The sequence below is a fragment of the Hibiscus syriacus genome, unplaced genomic scaffold (assembly GCF_006381635.1).
Source record: "Hibiscus syriacus cultivar Baekdansim isolate YM2019G1 unplaced genomic scaffold, ASM638163v2 tig00111088_pilon, whole genome shotgun sequence".
In the NCBI taxonomy this organism is placed as follows: domain Eukaryota; kingdom Viridiplantae; phylum Streptophyta; class Magnoliopsida; order Malvales; family Malvaceae; genus Hibiscus; species Hibiscus syriacus.
Window position 1 is genome coordinate 1556972 of NW_024062978.1, and position 23014 is coordinate 1579985.

A 23014-nucleotide genomic window follows, 5' to 3' on the forward strand; every position below is an offset into this window, starting at 1 on the left:
TAGGTTTTAAGTTGTTAAACAGCTTATTAATAATCAATAATCGAACGTTACCTACAACTTTGTAGTCCTACCTCGGGCATTTACAAAATCAGCTCTCTAATATTCCAAATAATCCACAGTTCAATGGATAAGGGAGCTTTACTTTTAGAGCTATATCTCAAGCTCAACCGCAAAAATCAAGACGCAGACTCGGCATCAACAAAATGAAGAATCAACTGTTGAGGGTTGAAAGCATGCCTCCGGTACCAGTCGGCAGTACAACCTCCCAACCAGGACCTTTGAGGGGAACTGCATTGGCACTAGCCTTGGCCTCCTCTCCATCGCCAGAGTCAGCAATAAGGTCACTGCGATCAAGAATCCTTTCCAGATCCTTATCGCTGATATCTGTCTGAATCATCTTGTCCTCGGCAGTTTCTTCGTTCCGGATAAGTGCCAGCAGGTCATCCTCCTGAAATTTTTTTTAGTCTGAAAATCAGTCTAACAGCCTCACATGATAATCTTTACAATTCACAAGGACAATGGATTGAGAAATGAAATGGATGATAAAACATACCTCAATGACATCATTACTAGGTTTCCGTTCTTGGTGGAACTGCCCTTTTCCAATCACCACATGTTCTAGCTTCAACTTACTATAAGCTCTTTTCAAAATGCGACACTGTTAAAAAAACACAACTTTCAGTTTCTTCTTAATCTCACAGCCAGTAGGGAACTTAAAAAAGGCCCAAATATTGGAAAAAGAAAGTGTATACCTCAACGGATTGTGCTGTTGCAAGTCTGTAAACATGAACAGGTTTGGTTTGTCCAATGCGATGACATCTATCCATGGCTTGCAAATCCATTTGAGGGTTCTGCGATAGACAGTAGCATAATGAGTAAGGTTTTAACTCCATTAACATTTTTCAGGAACCGAGGAACAAATAAGCATAAACAGAACCGGATACCCAGTCACTGTCGTAGAGTATGCAAGTATCAGCTGCAGTCAGGTTGATACCCAAGCCACCTGCCCTTGTGCTGAGAATAAATATCCTATAATTGCTGTTCACATCATTGAACTCTTGGATCTATTTGCAGGACCAAAAAGACGGTAACACAATGTAGCCAGTTAATAATTACAATTAATGAGATATCTGATACCGGAGAACATAATTAAAGAAGACTGAGACTTTGGCTATTTTGTTCTAATGAATACCAATATACACAGATCAACCCATTTCTGTGCATAATGTGGTTTCAACTTTAAGGTGATTTGAGAGAACTATAAAACAAATCATAATAAATATACAGCATTTCATCACGTTGAACATACCTGTCTTCTCCTTTCTTCTAATTTCACTGCACCATCAATCCTACAAACATTAAACCCCTTTTCACTAAAATAGTAATCCATTATATCCAGAACCTTGGTCCACTGGCTAAAGATGAGAACCTGTTGACAAAAGGCTGGGAGAATGAGTAGGCAGCTTTAAATATATATAAAGCAATGAGAACATACAAACTAAAAGCTCATAATATACTTTGTGTTTACGCTCAAATAACTGGGTCAACAACCGGTCAAGCAATTTAAACTTCCCACACTGCTCAACGATCTGCTCTACAGGTGGATAAAAATCTTCACAAACAAGAAAAAAGTGCAAGTGAAGTTGCCAAGAATTCTTTCAGAGCAATTTTTCAACAAAAAAAAAAGCACAAGAGAGGTACATGACCCATCGAAGGCAGCTTCTAGGAGATCTGGATGGTTGCAATTCTTCCGAAGCTGAATCATCAAATTGTTAAGCTTCCCTTTCATGCCACGCCCTGCAGTATTGCAAAGGTAAACTATCATACCAATCGTGGCAGAATACAATGCAGAATGCTTAAAATTAAGATTTCGAACATAATGCAGTATAGTCAATCTCTAGTTCCTCTGCCCTTCTCATGTTTTACTCAAATTGAAACGATAAAAGTGATGCTTCTAAAACCAAACTCAACAGATCTAATACCTGTGTCAACCTTCTCTTTTAGATATGATTCCAAAGTTTGATTAAGCAAATGATCTTGGAAATTCCTTTGATACTTGGTCAATGTAGCATACAGTATGATCTCCTTTTTACGAGGGAGCATATGCTCTACATCAGCCTTCATTCTTCGAAGAAGAAATGGGCGCAATATAGCATGGAGTTTAGCTACCACCTGCAGGTAAGGAAAAAGTCAAAATCAGAATTAATTTATAAATTGTAGTTTCAGAGGCGGGGACAGGAAAACAGTCAGAAAGGTGCATACTTGAGCTTTTCTTTTCTCTTCCATTTCTTCCTGTGACATATCACCATTACTTCTCCCCGAAAAATCAAACCTAATTATTTAAATCATGTCATAAATGAGATAGCAGTAAGCCAATGCAGCAGAAGAGGAAAGAACAATTATATTAATAACTCATAAAAAATAGAAACCCTGAATGCTTTCCAGTAAATTTTAATGACCCAATAGGCCAACAAAGCATTTCCTACTTTTCCCGAGTATTCAAAAGTACTAGAGAAGAGGACCAAGATATGCGCTCCGGCTAAAATAAGAAATCAATATAGTAAGCTGAGTAACTACAGAAAAATAGAACATGATGACTTTTACATGGAATAATTACTAGATGTGGAACCATGAGTATCGGATATTGATATATATCGAACACAGGTATGATTAAACTTTTTAAGTTTTTTCATTCATTAGGAGGATCGTTGGAGTTGGGATGTAGAGCTCAAACATGGTTTAGTACCATACTTTTAACTTGAGAGTTGACCAAGAAAATATTAAGCAACATACCATAACTCAAATTCTTCATGAGATTGAAAAATATCAGGCAAAATGAAATTCAACAATGACCATAGCTCTGCCAGGTTGTTCTGCAGAGGTGTTCCAGTTAAGAGGAGCTTATTGGCAACACGCAAGTGTTTCAATTCTTTCACTAATTTGCAGTTGAAGTTTTTCAATCTGTGCCCCTATAAGAAAGAGAATGATAGTTAGAATGGAGCATTTTCCAATCGACAAGTTTTCACATATTTAGGAGTACAACCAGAAGACTTAGCCAAGCTATAGACAACCCGGGACAAAATACTAACCTCATCAACCACAAGATATTTCCAGTCATAATGCCTCAAACATTTCTTTGCATCATTCATAGCCATCTCATAAGAAGTAACAACAATTGGAAAGTTGAGGCCAATTCCTTTAGGCATGTGCTTCCTACGAATCTCATCCCTTTCTTGCTGAGTTCCATGATAAATGATTGCATCAATAGAGGGTGTAAACCTGCTTAAAAAAAGAGGGAAAAGACCAATTAAAAGATGAAATTTGATTATATGTTTTTATATAAAACCTAACAAATTATTTTACCTAGTAAACTCGTTTATCCAATTAGAAAGAGTTGACAGAGGAGCAATAATCAAATAGGGCCCATTCATCCCATTTCCTTTCAAATGTGCAAGAAAAGCAATAGTTTGAATTGTCTTTCCAAGACCCATCTGATCTGCAAGGATCCCATTCAGTCCGTTCTGCCATAAGGAGATCAACCACTTCACACCTTTAAGTTGATAAGACTTCAATTTTCCACCAGTCAACAAGGGCACAAGTTCTCTCTGCTCTTTCTCAATTTTTTCCTCTTCAGTCAGGGTTTCATCTTCAGTGTTAACACTCTCTCCCTCTTTAGATCTAGTAAGCATAGCTGCAACTGCCCTCTTGACCTTCTTCTGGAAAAATGAAATCACAGAAAAGTAATGGCTTAATACAACACAAGGCTTCAAATTATATTACAAGGATCTCAAGGCTACCAATGGATCAGAAACATACAACCTGCAAACTAGCATTGTTATAAAAAAAAACTATTATCAGGCAAGAACTATTGAGATCAATCAGATTGTTAACAGGGAACAGGAGGACTGAACAATTTACAAGTTGTACTGGGCATTGATAAGCAATAACAGAAGCATAAATTAAGAATAGTAAATATCAAGACAAAATGTAACAGATAAAGGACCTACCAAGTAAGAAATAGACACAACTAATCATGCACATATGATGCTGCATTACAGCACACGTATTGTAAGCATTCCATGTTGTCAGGGTAAATAAAACAGAAATCATACATTGTTGTACTGGTTAGCAGCTCTTCTTTTTGAACCTCGACCTCTCTTTGTCTCAGCAGCTTCAGGCTTAGGTACATTCTACCAATATCATAACAGATAATCAGAAGAGCACAAAACCAATTCAAAATATAAAAATATATGTTAAAGAAAGGTGATAGGGAAGTACAAATGTGATGTCCTCCATCTTTTCAAGCAAAAACTCTGAGTACATTTGAGTTTGGGTCAAAAGCTCATCCAATCTAGTAAACTGTGTATCATTCAAGTGCACCGACTCTTCAGGCTCCTCTTGTTTTATATCCTCTTTCAACCGATCTTCCAATAGTTTCTCTTCCTCCTTGACCATAACCTCTGATAAAAGAGATGCATCTCCATTTTTGGCATCTACCAACGTTGGCTCCTGCTCCAACTTTATGATTTCTTCGCACTTCTCCTTCATTTTTTAAAGAATAAATATTATATAAAATGACAGAAAATAAGCATTTTTCAATCCTCAAGAAGCTACAAAGGACCTAAAAGGTTTCTTTTAAAGCAAAGACAATATCACATTTGAAACTTTCTGCTTTCAGCAATTTTCCTTTCCTCGCTCAGCCTTTTAAGTTTACAAACATAAAGATTTAGGGTCTATCTTCAATCATTTTATCAAAGACTAAACATAAGCAGTTAAAAAGAAACCAAAACCTTTAAAACCACAAGGAAACAAATCTTAAGGGAAACAAAGAAATAGATAAAGTACATCCAAACAAACCTCGTCTTCGAGAACTGATGTCGGTGATTCAGCAGAAGCGTCATTTTCCCTTCCTTTCTCCGTTCCCATATTCCAACCCTAAAAGTACGTACACCGACACAAAATTAAAACAAACACGAACACGAACACGAACATAAACATGAACATGAAAACAAAATAATAAAATTCTAAGATACTAGGCATATGAACTAAAGCTTTAGTTACATCCAACTACAAAAAAAACCCTAAGATTTTAGATCGTTGAACGCAGAGTAATATCATCCCAATGAGTAAAAGCACGAAATGTTGAACAAGGAACTTAACATACAGTGAAAGCGCTTCAATTACCAGAGAGTAGCCGGAGAGAACCGAAGTCGAACCGATGTAAAGGAAAAGAGAGCAGAGCAGAGCGCAAAAGAGAAAATGAGAGATATATGTTTTTACACGAGCAGAACACTTATATTAAGCATTAAAAAATATTTTTATTTATTTTTTAATTGACTGTTGTCAGTTTAGGCGGGAAAAAAGAACGTTGAAAAATGCCCCTAATTATCCACTATATATAGTGGATTCAACTTCTTTAATCTATACTGAATCTGAAGGGTATATTAGTAAATGCACGTTTCTTCTGGGTCCAGAATACGTGGCCTTCACAGGTAGGTTATGGGCTCCCAATTCTGGGGCACGCTCTGTCCCCTCCACTAATTTTCTTCTCTTCCTTTTTTTGGACTTCGAGGAATGGTGTCATATTTTCAACTTTTGATTAATTAATGTATGTCTGATATGATTTAATTGATAATTTCAAAGAACTTTTTTATTTGATTAATTAATGTATGTTCGATATGATTTAATTGATAATTTCAACGAACTTTTTTATTTGATTAATTAACATATGATCGATATGATTTATTTTATCAATTGATTCAATCTGATAAAAAAAATTAGAAGTTCGAAAATATTAAAACTGAAAAAATTTAAAAAGTAAAACAATCTGTTTTTTTTTTAGTTTTGAGAATTGAAAATATCATTAGGTCTTATATTATTTGAAACATAATTTTATGTATCAATTTTTTTATTAAGTTAAAGAATTATAAAATAATATTTAAAAATATATTTGCATCATATCACTCTGTAACCCATAAGAAATCAATCAATCATAGTAGTAAATATCAAATTTATAAAACAATAAGATTTTAGGTGGTAAATTTCGTGAGATAATGGTTTGAAAAAAATAATTCGTAAGATAATACTATTGGAGAATTAATTGTTGAGATAGAGTGTTTGTTACAGGAAGAACATTGATCGCTAGGTGCTCCGAACGACCAAGAAGGTCGTCAAGCCGTTTGAGCGTCCTGTTGCTCCACAATGGAGGTCGCCAAATATATCAGGCGACCAACCGTGATTCCCTCCTGCTACTGCTCATTCAACCTTTAGCACTAGCTCAAAAATTAATAACATAAAATAATAAGGGTTTGTTTAACTACTAGATATAGGTATTGACACGAAATTAACGTTTCAAAAAAATATATTAATTAATTTTTAATGATATAATAAAGCTTTTCTTAGCACAACCTATAATAATATAATTCAATAGATTTTAATAATCATTTTATATCTATTTGAAAATTTTAATAATCTTTTTATATAATTTAATTTTTTTAAAACAATTAATTTTTATATAAGTTAATAACCTATAATAGGCAAAAATCGTGAGATAATGGTGTGGAAAAAAAATTCCTGAGATAATGTTGTTGGAGAATTATTTGTTGAGATAGGTCGTTTGCTACAGTTCGAATGTTGATCGCCACTAAACCCTAAAATCTTTTGGTTGTTACTAAAAACCTTTATAAATTCACAGTATGTTGAGGGCAATGAAAGGGGTAGATGATGGTAATATCTATCATGATGGTGGTTACATATTTCTTTTTTATAAGAATAAATTGATTGGAGGGAGAATGGTGAGGGTTTAGGGTTTAAGATTTAGGGTTAGAGTTTAAGGTTTTCAATAACAATCAAAATATTTTAGGGTTTACAAAATCAATAGTTACTTATATTATTTGTTATATATTAATTTTGAAACCCTAAACCCTAAAATATTTTGATTATTGCTGAAAGCCTTTATAAATTCATGGTATGTTGAGGGCAATGAAAGGGGTAGAGTATGGAGATATCTATCATGATGGTGGTTACAGATTTGTTTTTTATAAGAAGAAATTGATTGGAGAGAGAATGGTCAGGATTTATGGTTTATGATTTAGGTTTAGGGTTTTCAATAATAACTAAAAAATTTTAGGGTTTAGGGTTTAAAAAATAATAGTTGCTTATATTATTTGTTGTATATTAATTTTGGAACCCTAAACCCTAAAATATTTTAGTTATTGCTGAAAACCTTTATAAATTTATGGTATGTTGAGGGCAATGAAAGGGGTAGAGGATGGTGATATCTACCATGATGGTGGTTACATATTTATTTTTTATAAGAAGAAATTGATTGGAGGGAGAATGCTTAGGGTTTAGGGTTTTTAACAACAACTAAAATATTTTAGGGATTGGGATTTAGAATTCACAAAATCAATAGTTACTTGTATTATTTGTTGTATATTAATTTTGGAACCTTAAACCCTAAAATATTTTGCTTATTACTGTAACAAACGCCCTATCTCAGCAAATAATTCTCCAACAACATTATCTCAGGAATTTTTTTTCCACACCATTATCTCACGAATTTTGCCCCTATAATATAATTTAGTGACATTTAAACATAAAAAAATATAATGTAGGCTCTTATTTTTCAACCAAACTTTAATTAATTAAATTTTTATCACATCAAAATCCTAAAGTGGGTCCTAAATTACTATAATGGTAAAACTAAAATTAAGAATGCTTTGAAGGTGGAACCACTTAACACTATTGTAAGAGGGAAAATGGAAACACAAGCAATATTTTAAGAAAATAAAACTGCAAAATATGAAATGCTTACTAATGAGCAGCAGCATGCGCAGGAGGGAGTCATGGTTGGTCGCCTGGCATACTTGACGACCTCCATTGTGGAGCAACATGACGCTCGAACGGCTTGGCGACCTCCTTGGTCGCTCAGAGTACCTGGCGACTAATGCTCTTCCTGTAGCAACACCCTATCTCAACAATTAATTCTCCAATAGCATTACCTCACGAATTTTTTTTTCAAACCATTATCTCACTAAATTTACCGATTTTAGGTAACAACCTAAATTTATGTGTAATCATTTACGATTTATAATTAATATTTTTGCATGTTAACTCAAAAATACCTCAGAATTCTTAGTATTTTTACATGTTTATTGAGTGATAAATTTATAATAGATTCAAGAATATATTTTTACGAAGGTATTGTGTTTACCCTGATTGAAGATCGATTAGATCTGACGCCTCTAGCTCATAAGATTCACACGATTCATGACTTCGAGAGTTACTCTTAAGTTTCTATAAATTGTTTAAATGAGGTTTTCTAAATTATTATATTAGGATAGTGATCTAATTTATCTCGATTCGTAGGATCTAACACTTTCACTTATTGTGATAGGTAGATTCAAATGTAGGCTACCCTATCAAAATTTTCAAACGGATACAAATGTGTTCATGATAGTATTATATTACTATTTTGATTGATTTGTATGAATTGCTCTAAACTTTTGGCGGTGTTGAAACTTTTAATGACATGATTTCTTATTTATTTTATATAGTTTATTAGACTATTAATTTATTGTATATTTTTGACATAATCTCTAGTTACAATGTTTTTATGAATATGAATTTTAAATCATGGATCATTTTCATTTTTTTGATATTAAATAGTTCTTTTCATTTAAAGTACATGCATATTATTATTGTCATAGGGAGTATTGTTGGAGGAAATATTTTAGGCATAGTCTATGACTTGTAATATCTTACCGCATGCTCATTTATTTTGTGCACAAAGTAAGTTCTTATCGTAGGCTCCTTTACTTTGTGTTTCGGTGGGTGTATGGTTTAGGGGAACCTATACATTTATGGTGTTTGGACGATGATAATGTTCATATTTTTTTTTTAAATATGTTTTCTAAATATATTTTATCGAAGTATTTTATATGTATTTTTTGTGTACACTGCAAGGAACATTGTCTTTTTAGCTCACTTTTTAATTTTTTTAAGCCTGTCAGATATTACCAGACAATAGACTAGTAAACTTGGGATCAAGATGTTGACCGTTTATCTTTTTTGTATCACTGTATATCTCTACATGCCCTTTTGTTATATTTTGGTGACACGAGTTTTTACTATTGTCTTTATATATATGTACTACTGTATTTTGTTATGAACATGTTTTTATTGGTTTTATATGATAGTACATTTGTGTGTTTATTGATACAGATTTTACTGGGTGAATATTTTCATAATATTTTATTTCATTCGTATTTATTCACTTTTATTGATTTTAATAACGTTTTAAAACATGAAATGATTTCTGAATATGATATGTGATCGTCTAGATTTGACCGTAACATCTAGGCTGGATCTAGGGAGTTACAAGAAAATCAATGCCAGAACAACACATTTAAAAATCAAAATTATATAGGTAAAAAAATTGACAAAATACTTGATTTTGATGTGCTGAAAGTTAAATGCAGTGTGGATGATGAAGTTGCTCTCTACCGAGAAAATTCCACCTATAACAAGGCAAAACGAAAAGAAAAGAACTCAAGATATCTTGCAGAGGTTTTCAAATCCCATGTACTCTCCATTTTCCAGCTTCTCAACCATATCAACAATACCAACTCCACCTGCAACAATGTTCAGGAAAATGGGATCAGGATCTTGGCATTTTAGGAGGTATAAATAAAAGTGACTTGCTTCGCAAGGTAACTTTTAAGGCCTTGAGGAAGTGAGGAACCGTTGTACCTAAACTGATAGCACTGATAAAGATCGTCAAAGCGAGTATGAAGATGATTATCGATGTTCTTCCAATGACTGCAATAATCTTCCTGACTACATGCTGGCCAGTGAAGGCAGCAATTGTTGCCACGAGAACAAAATAAGCAGCTGCAGAGGAAAACATCAAGGTAACATTGAAACTATAAGGCTGATGAAGTTCATGGTCAATTTCTTTTCAGTCCTAAGAGTAAACTTTCAGTGATATTGCCTATTACCATATGGGACAGGAAAACGGTTGAGAAGATAATATTGTACAACTGACATTGAGGACGAGAATACCATAGCGAACGTTGATGTTGCACTAGCTACCTGCAGAATGCATGTTAGTATGTCGAACTCGGTTACTATGAAGACTGAAGAGTAATTTTGGACCGGAAATTTTTGGACCCCAGCAATTTTGTCTGATAATATACTATATGCAAGTAGTACTAAAGTGTACCTGAGGAGGAATTCCTAGCTCAAGGAATAGAGGACCCAAGATGAAGCCACCTCCGAGTCCAAGCAGGCCACCAACCATACCGGCTATAATTCCACAAGAGCAGTATAAAAGAATCTGATATACCTTCCAATTTATGACTTCCTTTCCTTTAGATGCAATCACCCTGGTTCCTTTGTACAGGCTTACGGCTTCAAAGAGTGTCACAGAGGCAGCAATGGGTATCTATTAAAACAGAAAACGAAACAATAACGATCAGTCTCGAACTTTTAGCCCCAAGAAACCCTAGATTTTCTGATTTGCCACTTATTCCATATTTTACCTGCAAAGAGTTCACAACCCAATACATGACTGAGCAGGTTGGAAGATATTCCTGCAGAAACAAACATGTGGACTATGTAAAGATACAAGATCATCGAAATCGTTCTTGTAATATGCACAATATTAGCATACCTTGATTATCTGAACAACAAGAAAACCGATCCACACGTAGACGAGCAGGAGTACCTCTTTCCAGTATATGTTTTGCAGTAGAGATACCTGAAATGAACATAACAACGATAAGCAATTATAACAAAGACTATAACTTTTATGAAAACCGAACTGTTCTTGAACTTACTTCATCAATTGGCTGGTTTCCAGGGCCACTCGGTAGTGGTTTATAGTCCTGTGCACTTCCATCTGCAATTCTCAAGTTTAGCATAATCCATTTGAGATAATTTCTATCGTACTTAAGGCTTACAGCACTCACTGGATGGTTTGGAATCATCGACTTCGGACTTAGCCGCTTCCTGAAAACAGAATATCAAAATCCTCATAAATAATGTTATGCCAAAGGGAAGCAATCCAAGGAAAACTGAAGGAACAATGGGAAATTATACCTTCTTCATCATTGTCTCCTTCTTCCATGTATCCACACCTTTGAATAGCGCTTTCGTAGATGTACCTGGCATAGACAAATTTTCGTAGACCGAAAATGGAACAAATGAATTTGAACTCGAAATACGGTGTTAACTCTTATTACCAATGAAGAGGATGATGAGCAGAACTGTGACCATCCAATCAGCAAACATGACATTGAAAGCAACTCCAATACTGATTCCAAGCATAAGCATGGGCTGGAAGAGCAATGCCAAATCATAGTCTATGAGGGGCATTTCCAGGGTTGGGTGCCTAAGTTTCAGGTTATAATATACTGTTGATCCAGCTGCACCCATGATCATACCTGCAATCATAAAAATCCTTGTTATCAACATGTGATTAGTGCTAAAAACTAAACAATCAGCATAAATGCTCGAGTTTTACAATGTTAATCATGTCACGATCATGCAATGTTGATGCATGAACTCACACTTGGAAATGGCGGTCGAAGACTTCGGGTCGAAGCCGATAATGAGAGAGAGCATCGGCACGAAAATCCCACCGCCTCCAACGCCTCCAACGCTGCCCAACGCTGCACCGAGGAATCCAACTATCGACCCCGCAACTATTTTCCAACCAAACTCCATCTCCTGCTCCAAAAATGATTAAATTCATATATATATCAAACTCTAGAATCTTGAAAATAATTAACAGTTGCATAAGATAATCGGCTGACGGATTTACTTACCGGCCAGACAGGTTCATAGCCAGACTTTCCACCTTGCCAGAGGAAGTTGACAACTCTAACAAGAAATCCCTGTGTTTTAACTGTCTCTTTGGGGACATGTCGGTTCCCTTTGTCTTTCAATAATCTCTCTGCTGTCCCCACATTGCTCATCACCACAAGAACCAGAAAGACTCTCCATGTCATGATTGCCAACCATCTTCTGTTAACCTTAATTCCAGCCATCTATTCAACAAATTTGCAGTTCAAATGAATAACTCTTTTTGAAGCTTTAAGTTCACTCAATTCTCTTCTTATCCCTCTCTGGTACCAATACAGTAGCTTAGAACATGGGAGAAAATTAAGAAAATATGAACGAGTTCACTCTATTGGTACCTTCCCTGGTGTCTACATTTATAAACGTCTCTGTACTCCTTCCCTACTTTTTACCCCACGACACAGTTCCTCAGATCCTCTCCGTACTAACTGGATGTTTTAACCATGGTGGATTATATATCTAGACATGGATATAAAGATAAGATAAGATATTTTAATAAGATAAAATATTAAGACATACTTGTACAGGATATATACTCATGTCTGCAATTCATCATGAATTCCGCTAAGTCAAGAAGAGTAAATGAATCGAGTTTGAACTACTTATTTTGTGTCCGAGTTTATTTGTTTATTCTTAAAATTTGTTTTTTTCCGGTTCGTATTCGTTTGTTTACATTTAAAAATATTCGTGTTTGGTTCGTTTAACATTCACTAATATGTTCATTTAATGTTATGTTCATCAATATATTTATTTATATGGTTAAAAATAATAAAACTATGCCAGTAGCCATTAAGCTCTTTAGACTTCACATATTGAACCTCAAAATTCATAGTGTTTAATTTAGTTTCTACTTTCACTAGTACTTAAAATATAAAAGATAAAAAAATAAAAGAACATAGAGAATCAGATAAACGAGCTTCGTAATGAGTTTATAGATAATATAGACAACCCAAACATAACTGTATTCGTTTATTAAATGAATATAAACATTATACGTAGGATTTAAGAAAAATTTATCAAACAAACACGTAGGATTTAAGAAAAATTTATCAAACTGTTTGTTTATTTGCAAGCGAAGGCAAGGTGGCGAGCTATGCTTGGAGGAAACTTCTCCGAAGCAGCATACAAAATGGTCAAACATTTTAGTACGGAACAGGAAGTAATATTAATAGGCAGCATCGAAAGTCACAGTAAAAGGGAAGTCAGGCCCGAGGTATATAAGGCTTGGGGTACTGCTTTAATTTTAATGCTGATTTATAAGGAAAATCCATGAAGCTTCATAGCTGCTTCAGTCCATCTTGGCTTCTTATTTAATGCCCGCTTACGTACTTCCAAACACATCCACTCACATGTTTCCTTCTCTAGTTTTTACTGTATTCATGTCTTTTGCTGGTTTTGGAATTTTCTGACCCACCGCTTCACTTCGGCGATGGATAATTAATTGTGATGAGATTCAAAGTAACAATGACGGTGAATGTAGTTATCCAAAGATATAGAGATTGAGACAAAGAAAAACAATGACATATTATGCTTAAATTATGTCATCAGTCCATGCATTATGTATAAGTTGTGAATTTAGTCTATATATTCTAATTTGGTGAATTTTAGCCCTTGCACTTTTCATATTTCAAATTTTAATTACGATCCAAACAATTCATGGACAATATGACTAAATTATAGGAGCTTCAAATGATCAAACAGGAATTAAATCCACAAATTTTGCATAAACAAGGACTAAAATGATGATTAAAGAACAAGAACTAAACCATAACTATTATTCGAGTCAAGACAAAAAAATTAAAATTTCAAAAGTACAGGTTTTAAATTGAACAAATTATAGTATAAAAGCTAAATCTACAGCTCTTGCTTAATAGGTGACTAACAGTATTTGACGTCCTATTATCATTATATAAAATTGGTAAAATGATATTTTTAGCCCTCATTTTTTTAAAAGGTCGTTGTAGCCCTTGAACCTAGAGTGTAATTAATTGGAACATAACCTCGCACTCTCTTCATCATCAGAACGGCCAGGTCCAGCAGTGTTACTAGGGCGATGAAACGCGTGAAGGATAGGACTAACGAAGAAGGGTTGGAACAAATTATGGCTGATATCGGTGATGAAGCGACAAAGGACGATGGCAGAAGAAGGGATGCTGTTTCAGCGGTATAGTAAGAGATGGCCAACAGGCCAAAGTTTCTCACAAAGCTTAAGGAATTGTTCGGTGATCCTAACAGAGCTATACACGATGCATTGAAACATTCTTGGAGTATGAGGTTCAGGAGAGTCGACGTTGAAACGGATAATGTTGAGGCGTGTCGCTTGCTGGTTCAAGAGTCTTTGGTAGGGGTGAGTAAAACTCGAGTCCACTCGAAAAATCGATTTTTTTTCTTCGTTTTAAGTTATTCAAGTCAACTCAAATTATCAATTTAGTTTTCGAATTCAATTTGGAGTTACTCGAATAAACGAAAATTTAATTATGTATGTTGACAATTTTATGATATAGCACCCAATTTCATTAGTCTTTCAATTTCTTCTTCATTTTAAGTAATCACATGTTCCTAAACCATAGAATATTATATATATATATATATATATATATATATATATACTTCTAGTTCCTCTTTTCGATAACAATTTTTTATTTTTTATTTAGTCCCTCAATTTTTCATGATTTTTTTTCGATTCATCATTTATTTTATGTCTTTTTTATATTAAATTTAAACCACATACTCATCTACCACTACATAATACCCATGTAACTTCAATTCTTATTTTTTTTTACTGAAAATATACTCTCCTTTTTTATTTAGACTCTTAACATTGCATTTTATTCAATTTGATTTTTCATTTTAATTGTTTACAAATTATTTCTTCCAATCAATCTTGACTATTTTATACTCTCACCAATATTTTACCCTCAAAATAAAGAAAAATATATTATTATTAATATATTTTTATAATTTTAGATTGTATTTGATATATCAAATAACATTATAGTGTGAAAAAAATATGAAATATATATATATATATATATATATATATAGTCAAAAAATTGAAACCAATCCTTATCTTAATACTATAAATAATTATAGTAAAATTGACATAGAAATTCGAATAACTCGTCTCAACTAAAAAATTTCTAATTTTAATTTAAGTTCTAAAATATAAATCGTTAATTCGAATAATTCAAAAATAAAAATTATCCAAATCAATTGAATGCTCACCCCTAGTCTTTGGCACTAAACGGATAGTTCTGTTTAACGTCTGTTGTTAGACGAAGGTGGATTTTAGACTTGGGAGAAGAATGTTTTATGAGAAATCACAATAAGAAAAAAGAAGGAAACTTCAATATTTATGCAAGTTATTTACAATAAACAAGCTGCCGATTCTATGGAAAAAAAGTACAAAACAGAAGTGGGTTGGCCCAAAACAACCAAACTGTGAAGCACTGTCCATATCTTGAAAAGCTTTTCTAAGCTTTTAACATAGAACATCTAACTCCGGAATTTAGAAAAGGCTAACCATGCTTCTTTGATGACTTTGTGAACTCAACAACGTCGTCGTCGTCGTCCGCGTCTTCCTCTGCATCGCCACTTCTCTTTCTCTTAATCTGTGAAGATAATGGCAACACTTCCTCATCATCTTCAACTTCTTCCTCCTCTTCAGCATCTTCTTCTTCATTCATCTGCTCCATACCACTACCTCTGGCACCATGTTCTTCAGCTTGCACACTGGTTGAACAAAGTATCCTTCACCATAATCATCCTGCTGCCATTAACAGACACCAAATATGAGTTACACAAAGAACTCAATTCAATTATTTCATCAAAGCAGAAAATATTACAATGAACCGAATTTTCCTTTTAAAGAAAAAAACATTGCATTGAAAACAAAATATCATATAATCTAAGATGGCACTGCAATTAGACTGCAAAATAATTACAGTAACAACGAATAATTCAACTAAAACCACTGTAACAACACCAAAAAACAAACACAAAGTGCCAATATCTTTTTTTCAAAAGAGAAACAAGAAGTTCCTAAATCCATGAGCAAAAACAGCTTCACTAAGAATGCAATGTACAGATTGTCAAATAGGCAGATAGGTTGAGAGGAACTAAAAAAGTTAACAGATAAAATTGTATAAAATAAATGTAATCACATGGATACCTTGAATATCAAGATAATCTACAGAAACTTCATAAAGTAAGCAGCCATTGCATTTCAAAGATGCTTATCAGCTTTACAAGTATATTATCATGGTGAAGAAGAAGTTCATAAAACACGCTCCAAAGACGAGACCCAAATTCACCTACTCTGACAAGAGTATATGTAGAAACAAAAATCAACAGTTCAACGAAAGAGCCAATGAGCTACATGTTTCAATGGATTCAAGAAAAACATTAAACCTCCATCAAGCTAAAAATCCAAGACTATTGTGCTTTGACATAATTTCTCATCGTGCAAGCACTTATAAATAAGAGTAAATGAGAAAAATAGTTGAAACCTAACCTAGAACCACCAAATACATTAGCAAAACATACAAATAAGAAAATGATCAATGAAGCATGCAAAAATAGTTAAAATGTTGTGTGCATGAGCTCTTTCATGGGGGGGGGGGGGGAACGTAAACCACATATATGATTTTCTAACAAGAAAATTAGCCAGATTTATAGCAGTAAAATCTACTTCATCATTATCTACCTCTTCATCATCATCCTCAACCCCATCTTCCTTGTCATCACTACCCCCAATCTCATGAGCTTCCACAACATCTTCTTCTTCTTCCTCTTCATCGTCATCATCGTCATCATCATCATCAACTTCCTCATCTGAGACATTCTCATCATCGTCATCTTCGTCATCATCTCTCCCTACTTTATGCCCATTTACTCTTCTACCAATTTCAGTCTCTTCTTCATCATCATCATCTTCATCCTCATCAGCAATCCCTCCCTCTTCTTTACTATGCCCATTATTCATTCTGTAGGGCCGATCTTCTCTGTCGATTTCCCCACTCCCTGGATCATCCTCCTCTTCATCTTCATCGTCATCCTCCTTTCTGGTTGTTGGACAAGTCGAAGTCTCGAACCGAGTCAAGGCCTGCTTCAACGAGGAACTCAAGTCCACCGGCGATTCTGTTGACAGAAAGAATAATCTTCTGGAGATTTCTTAGACGAGGAAACTGTTCTAGGGATGAAACCCCTATGTTGGCGATGGAAAGATGTTCAAGACTCTCAATTTTTTCCAAGAGACTAGGCGGCGGGAGTCGACCTTGAACACACTTCACCGCACCATCAACTGCCAAGGTTCGAGCCGCCGTGTGGTCCGTGTGTTCATCTAGCGCTGTCTCCACCGCTCTCTCCCATATCTCGTCCATCAAGAACGACACCCTAACCCTATTTTTTCTAATAAATCGAGAGTTTGGATCCAACTTGTCTAAACGGCTTAAACACTAATTGGTTATTTAAAAATAAATTATTATCGACGAATATGATTACTGAGAAAGTTGTATTTTGTGTTTAGTTGATTTAGCAAAAATATAATATTACCGTGTTTGATTAAAGTAATAAAAGATTATTGAAATGTATATTTTATCAATTTGTCCTTATTATATATTTATTTTTTTAACAAGTTGAAAAATATTTATATATTTCCTTTAAAAAATTTAAATTCATAAAAATTATATAATTTTTTTTACAAAATTTAAAATATAAAAAGATTTAATGAAAGGGTAAAATTTTATTTTAACCCCTGAACTTCATATAAATTTTTTATTATAGTTTTTTTTTTGAAATCTAAAATAATTTAAGGATAAATTTATAATTTAACATTCGTAGAATTTGTATTATTCAATAACAGATTAAAGAAAAAAAAATTTAAGGACATTTTAGTTCAAAACGCCGGTAATTCAACAATACCTAAGGAAAGGGAGATAATGATATTTCTAGTAATATACCCAAAAAAATCCACTATTGGTAATGTAAGATTATCGGGAATGACATTCCCGACCAACCAAACGGGGGAATGTAGATTTCATTCTCATGAAAATCTTACATTTCCCCAACCAAACACACCCTAAATTTTTTTCTTTAGATGTACGAATCCAGTTTTTCCGAAGTTCTCAACCCTCGCAAATAAAATCCTAAAATTAAATGATGTTTTTATCCAAAAATACACATATATATTATTTACCTATCAAACATTGTTTCTTCAAATATTACCGATCTAGCATCTTTTTGGCAGTAAAGCACGGTTAACTAAATTCACCTTGCACACATGGATGGAAGACATGGATAATCAAGCGCACCTTCAGTCCGAGCTGGCGCCATGGGTATAAAGTTTTTATTATTATATTATAATCATTTAATAATTTATTATTTTATTTTATTTTATTGTATTAATTTTTATTGATTTTTGCAGTTATAAAATAAAAATTAGGTTACTGAGTTTAGATGGAAATCTTATGTCCAATTATTTTGCTTATACAATAACAAATTTAAATTGTGTTATTTTAATTATTATGAATGTTTTATTTATTTATTTATTTTAGTATTAGTTTAGATTTTAATTTATATATTATTTATTTAATTAGGATAATGACCATATATTATATCTATTTATTCATAACATTAAGTTAGAGATATCGAATAATGTCTGGCCGTATTTAACTGAGGCTATATTCGGTTACATAGCGAGATAAAGGGCACTATAACATTAAACTTCTCCATATTTTTGCACTCATTGAGAGGTGGAGATCAGAGACACACACATTACATCTTTCGTGTAGGGAATGCACTATTACGCTAGAGGATATTTCTATACATTTGGGGTTTTCGATAGATGGGACTTTTATTTTTGGTGTGGCGGATGGCGACTGACATTCATTGTGCGAGGAGTATCTTGGAGGTATCCCACATACTTTCAACGATGATCAAATACCGTTAGCATGATTGACTACAAATTTAAAAATTTGAGTGAAGACTGTTCCAAGGAATATGCTTGCATATTACAACTCATAGGAGGGATCTTGATGTCTAAGAAATGTTGAAACCAAGTTCATTGTATGCGATTGCATCACCTTGATAATTTTTACGTTGTTGGCTCACTCTTTTGGGGCTCAGCAGTTTGGCATCTCTGTATAGATAAATATGTTGGGCAACTGATTATCTAAAAAAATGCTATCGGCGGATGTCTCATTATTCTCCAATCTTGGGTGTGGTATCACATGCCCTTTTTATGTCCAATCGTGAATAACCCGTTGGTCTTTCCGTATTTGTTGAGGTAATTTCAATACTGAATTCGTATATAAATAATTTTTTGCGAGTATATAATTAATTTTTTTACATTGAATATATGGTCATGTTGAAGGAAATATCATCGTGATATACCAAACGAATTGGAAGAAATTCAGCTACTCATTGATCAGAATGTTGATACAGATATATGCATTTAAATTTTATTATTTACCTTTAATTATCGTTATATAATTAGAATATTTTATTTATAAGAATTATATATATATTTGTTTTAGTTTGAATAGGCTACTTATTCTATTGAAGAAATGAAGTTGTGCATCCCACCTCACTTGAGTGGCTTATTAGATGTATGGATGGAGGTGGTCCTTCTGATATGTTATGTTATTATCGAGTGACATCTTGTTGATCGCATGTTCCACCAATTTGGATTCGTATAATATATTCCTGAAACACATAGAAATCTCGACCATTTACATAACGTTGATAGAATGGGCAAAAAAGGATGTCAACTGATTGATAAAGCACAAGAAATGGATAGTGATCTGGGAGGATCGACGTGGATCCATTCCTAATAGGAAGTCGATTTATGTGGATAATTATTCAGTTACGACTGACTATTATTAGTGGTTCAACACGTTCGGGAAGCCATTCATACTTTTCGAGGAAGCACGAGGTAGGAGCATTCATCGGCGTAGAGAAAATAATCCATCGTCACATCATCATCATCCCCCGACTAGTGGTCGGAGAGCAGATGCTTTTGGCTCGTTCTCAACTGCCCGATAGAAACTATCACAACATGCACAATCTACATCAGTTTACATACCCAGCCCGCCTCTATACATGGGTATACTACATTGTGGTATGCATGGCATTGATCATTGTGATATGTATGGAAAGTATCGAAGTCGACTATTGTCCCAGGATTCAATCTGTGCGCTATGTTAAACCAACTTGGTAGTTTGTTGTAAGATGAATCCCACTCATCGTGATGTTTTTTAATGACATTCTGCTTTGTCTTCCATATTGAGACGATATAGTTGAAATCAACACCGCAATAGCTATATGAGAGCTTGCTTTGACCATAGGCATGATGGCTTAACAGATAATGTCGGAGTCCAAGTTGGGATGATCATGGTTGATCCGTTTAGCACAGTATGTATGAGGAACATTGTATACTTTTAGTTCCCATATGTTGTTTTTCTTTTTCCTCTTCGATACACAAACCATCCAATTGCATCCGTTATCACGTTGGACGCTATAGCAGACATACTTTTCGTTGGTTGATCGGTCGACTCTGGAGTGAATAGAATTATGAATGTTGTAATTCTTAATTGCAATCATCGTTTATTCTTTTGGATGGAAACTCTGTTCCCTTATATAACTCATCATAATTGACTGATGAGTTAAATCCTTACTCACCAACATTAGGCATATCCGTAAATTTTGGCTCGTACAATGCATCGTAGTCAGCTTCATACATGTGTGTTGGAGGATTGATGTGTATCGTATTTGTGAGAACTTCATCTACATTATCATCATCGGAGTCCATGTTGAACTGTGGTGATTCGGGCTCAATGGATAGTTTAGTCTCAATACCATCATGATTTGGCTCACGAAGATATTCTTCTGGTAAAGATGATGGTTCCTCTATGATGCCGATATTTAGGTCGAACAAGATGACAGATGAATGCCTTCACCTTGAACTTGAAGGCATTGTGTCAAACGGGTTTTGAAATGAGCGTTGTATCGCAAGTATCTCCACATTGAGGTCGAAGAAGCTCGTAGTTGAATGCCTCCCCTGGAACTTGAATGCATCATGTCAAATGGGTACTGAGCAGATTGTTGGGTCGAGGGAATCTCCATATTCAGGTCAAAAAAATTGACAGATGAATGCCTTCCCCTTGAACTGGAAATGATGTTGCCATATGGATTGTTCGTGGAGCCGCCTCGGTAGAGATCATAACAAGTTGCTGATGAATGTATCTCTATTGAACTTTATGGGATGATACTAGGATGTGGATTTCCCATTAACGAGTTAAAATCGTTACACATTACTTGAGTTGGGCTGTCAACTTGATCAGCTTGTTGAGCCAGCCCATAGTGAAAGCATAATGATATACCACGATCATCATATACTTCAACAAATGTGGCATACATTTGTGTAACAACGTCTGAATTTTGATTCTGAGCATCAATCATCATAACAACATTGTCATCGTTGGAGAATTTGAACGATGTATAAGTTAACGAAAATAGTGATGTTGAAAATTTGAACTGAAGTAGGGACAATCTTCTAGTACTTCCAACATGAGCATTCTTTGAAATTTTAGTGATTAGCTCCTCAAGAGTGATGTTCCTTTTGAAGGATAAGCTGACAGAATGATTTGATGCGAAGACAACGTCGGTTTCATCTTCTCGAATTTCTTCACCATAATAAACAATAGTTGAAATACGCCTCATTTTGATAGTTTGAGAGTTTAAAAGATTGTGAATCTTATATCTACAAAAAATGACATTACTTTTTTCTGATATACAAATTAAAATATAAACTAATACTAACAAAATTTAAAATATTCACAATAATTTAAAATAACATAATTTAATATTATTATTGTATCGATAAAATACATCAATATATGATTACGTCTTCCATTTTACAACTGCAAAAAGAAATAAAAAATAATTAATACAATAAAATTTGGTCAAACTTTTCAATATGAAATAAATATAATATAATAAAAATAATTATAACTTCTAAAAACTATAAAAAAATTTACTTAACTTGATAAAAGGAATTGATAAAAGTAAAATATCGTTGGACTTATGTGTGGTTCGATTATATTTGGGGATATATTTATAGGGGAGTGGATGATTGATTGTTGACTTGGGTAAATAATTGAAGGGATAATAATTTTTGAAAATAATGGAAGGCGTAGACCAGCACGTGTCAGAATCTTATTAAAGGCGTGCCTGAGTATCACACTTTACTGCCGTGATGCCAACTCTAACGGAAGACATGCTTGATGATCCGCAACTTCCATCCACGTGTGCAAGACACATTTGGTCAATCGCGTTTTACTATCAAATGGGGCTATATTCGATAGTATTTAGAGAAAGGGAGTCTGATAGATAAATAATATATATTTGTATAATTTTTTTTTGATAAAAACACCAAATTAAAGAGAAGAAAAAAAATTCCAATCTCAATTTTCTCTCTCTCACTCTCCCCCTCCCTCTCCCTCTCCCTCTTTCCCTCTCTCTCTCCTGTTTTTGTATAATTTTTTCCGCTTATAATTAGAGACGTGTACTTATGGGCGTCGAGAGTTGATGAACCTCTACTCCATTGGAAAGGATGGGGCCATTGGGGCTCGTTGTTCCTGGCTAGGGTTAAGGCCTAAGGGTGCGGTTTTGTTCAAGGGAGTGGGGGTTGAGGTAAGGCAGTGGTTTCGTGAATTATTGAAAGACTGGAAAGCCGTTGGATTGAGGAAGATACGGATCGGTGACGCGGATAAAATGGACGGTGAGAATCGAAAGTGGGTGTGTTTGTTTTCTACATAGATACAGGCACACGAGAGAAAATGAGCAGGCACAAACACGACGAACCTTCAAATTTTTTATACGTCCGTTGAAGTTAAAATATCAGGAAGATTAGAAGAATACCACTGGAGTTTAAATAAATTACGCAAGTGCCACACACGTTTGTTGTGGACAGCTGGATTGGCTAAGCACCGTCGAATCACGGCCCAGCCTACTACTTTCAAACCCAAAACAGTTGCATATGACAGATATTCATAGAAATTAATTTCTTCCAATTTTAAGTTTATTTATTCGTATCGTGTATTTCTAATTTTCTAAATGATATTCAAAACTAATGGAGGCATTTGTTTTT

General features: G+C 34.2%; 2 protein-coding genes and 1 pseudogene across 3 annotated transcripts; all 3 read right to left on the reverse strand.

Moving 5' to 3' along the window:
• Positions 1–211: 211 nt before the first annotated feature.
• LOC120152249 (ATP-dependent DNA helicase DDM1-like) lies at positions 212–5260 on the reverse strand. Of its 2 annotated transcripts, none has more exons than XM_039164511.1 (16): positions 5165–5260; positions 4858–4935; positions 4279–4542; positions 4113–4190; positions 3364–3716; positions 3090–3279; positions 2794–2969; positions 2263–2332; positions 1983–2172; positions 1702–1797; positions 1518–1612; positions 1310–1429; positions 945–1064; positions 753–851; positions 554–658; positions 212–448 (listed from the first exon to the last, which is right to left on the reverse strand). In XM_039164511.1, exons 2-16 carry the CDS (start codon positions 4924–4926, stop codon positions 212–214), a joined length of 2262 nt encoding a protein of 753 aa, XP_039020442.1. In that variant the 5' UTR covers positions 4927–4935; positions 5165–5260. The 2 variants fall into 2 exon arrangements, with proteins under 2 accessions (XP_039020442.1, XP_039020443.1); XM_039164512.1 differs by having other exon boundaries at positions 5185–5253.
• A 4195-nt stretch (positions 5261–9455) lies between these two features.
• LOC120152443 (sulfite exporter TauE/SafE family protein 3-like) lies at positions 9456–12181 on the reverse strand. The gene is made up of 12 exons (XM_039164665.1): positions 11832–12181; positions 11574–11733; positions 11247–11447; positions 11104–11168; positions 10974–11013; positions 10842–10903; positions 10676–10762; positions 10545–10595; positions 10226–10447; positions 10002–10095; positions 9754–9894; positions 9456–9635 (listed from the first exon to the last, which is right to left on the reverse strand). Exons 1-12 carry the CDS (start codon positions 12051–12053, stop codon positions 9553–9555), a joined length of 1428 nt encoding a protein of 475 aa, XP_039020596.1. The 5' UTR covers positions 12054–12181; the 3' UTR covers positions 9456–9552.
• Positions 12182–15348: 3167 nt separating this feature from the next.
• On the reverse strand, positions 15349–17329 carry LOC120152441 (annotated as a pseudogene).
• Positions 17330–23014: the final 5685 nt, after the last annotated feature.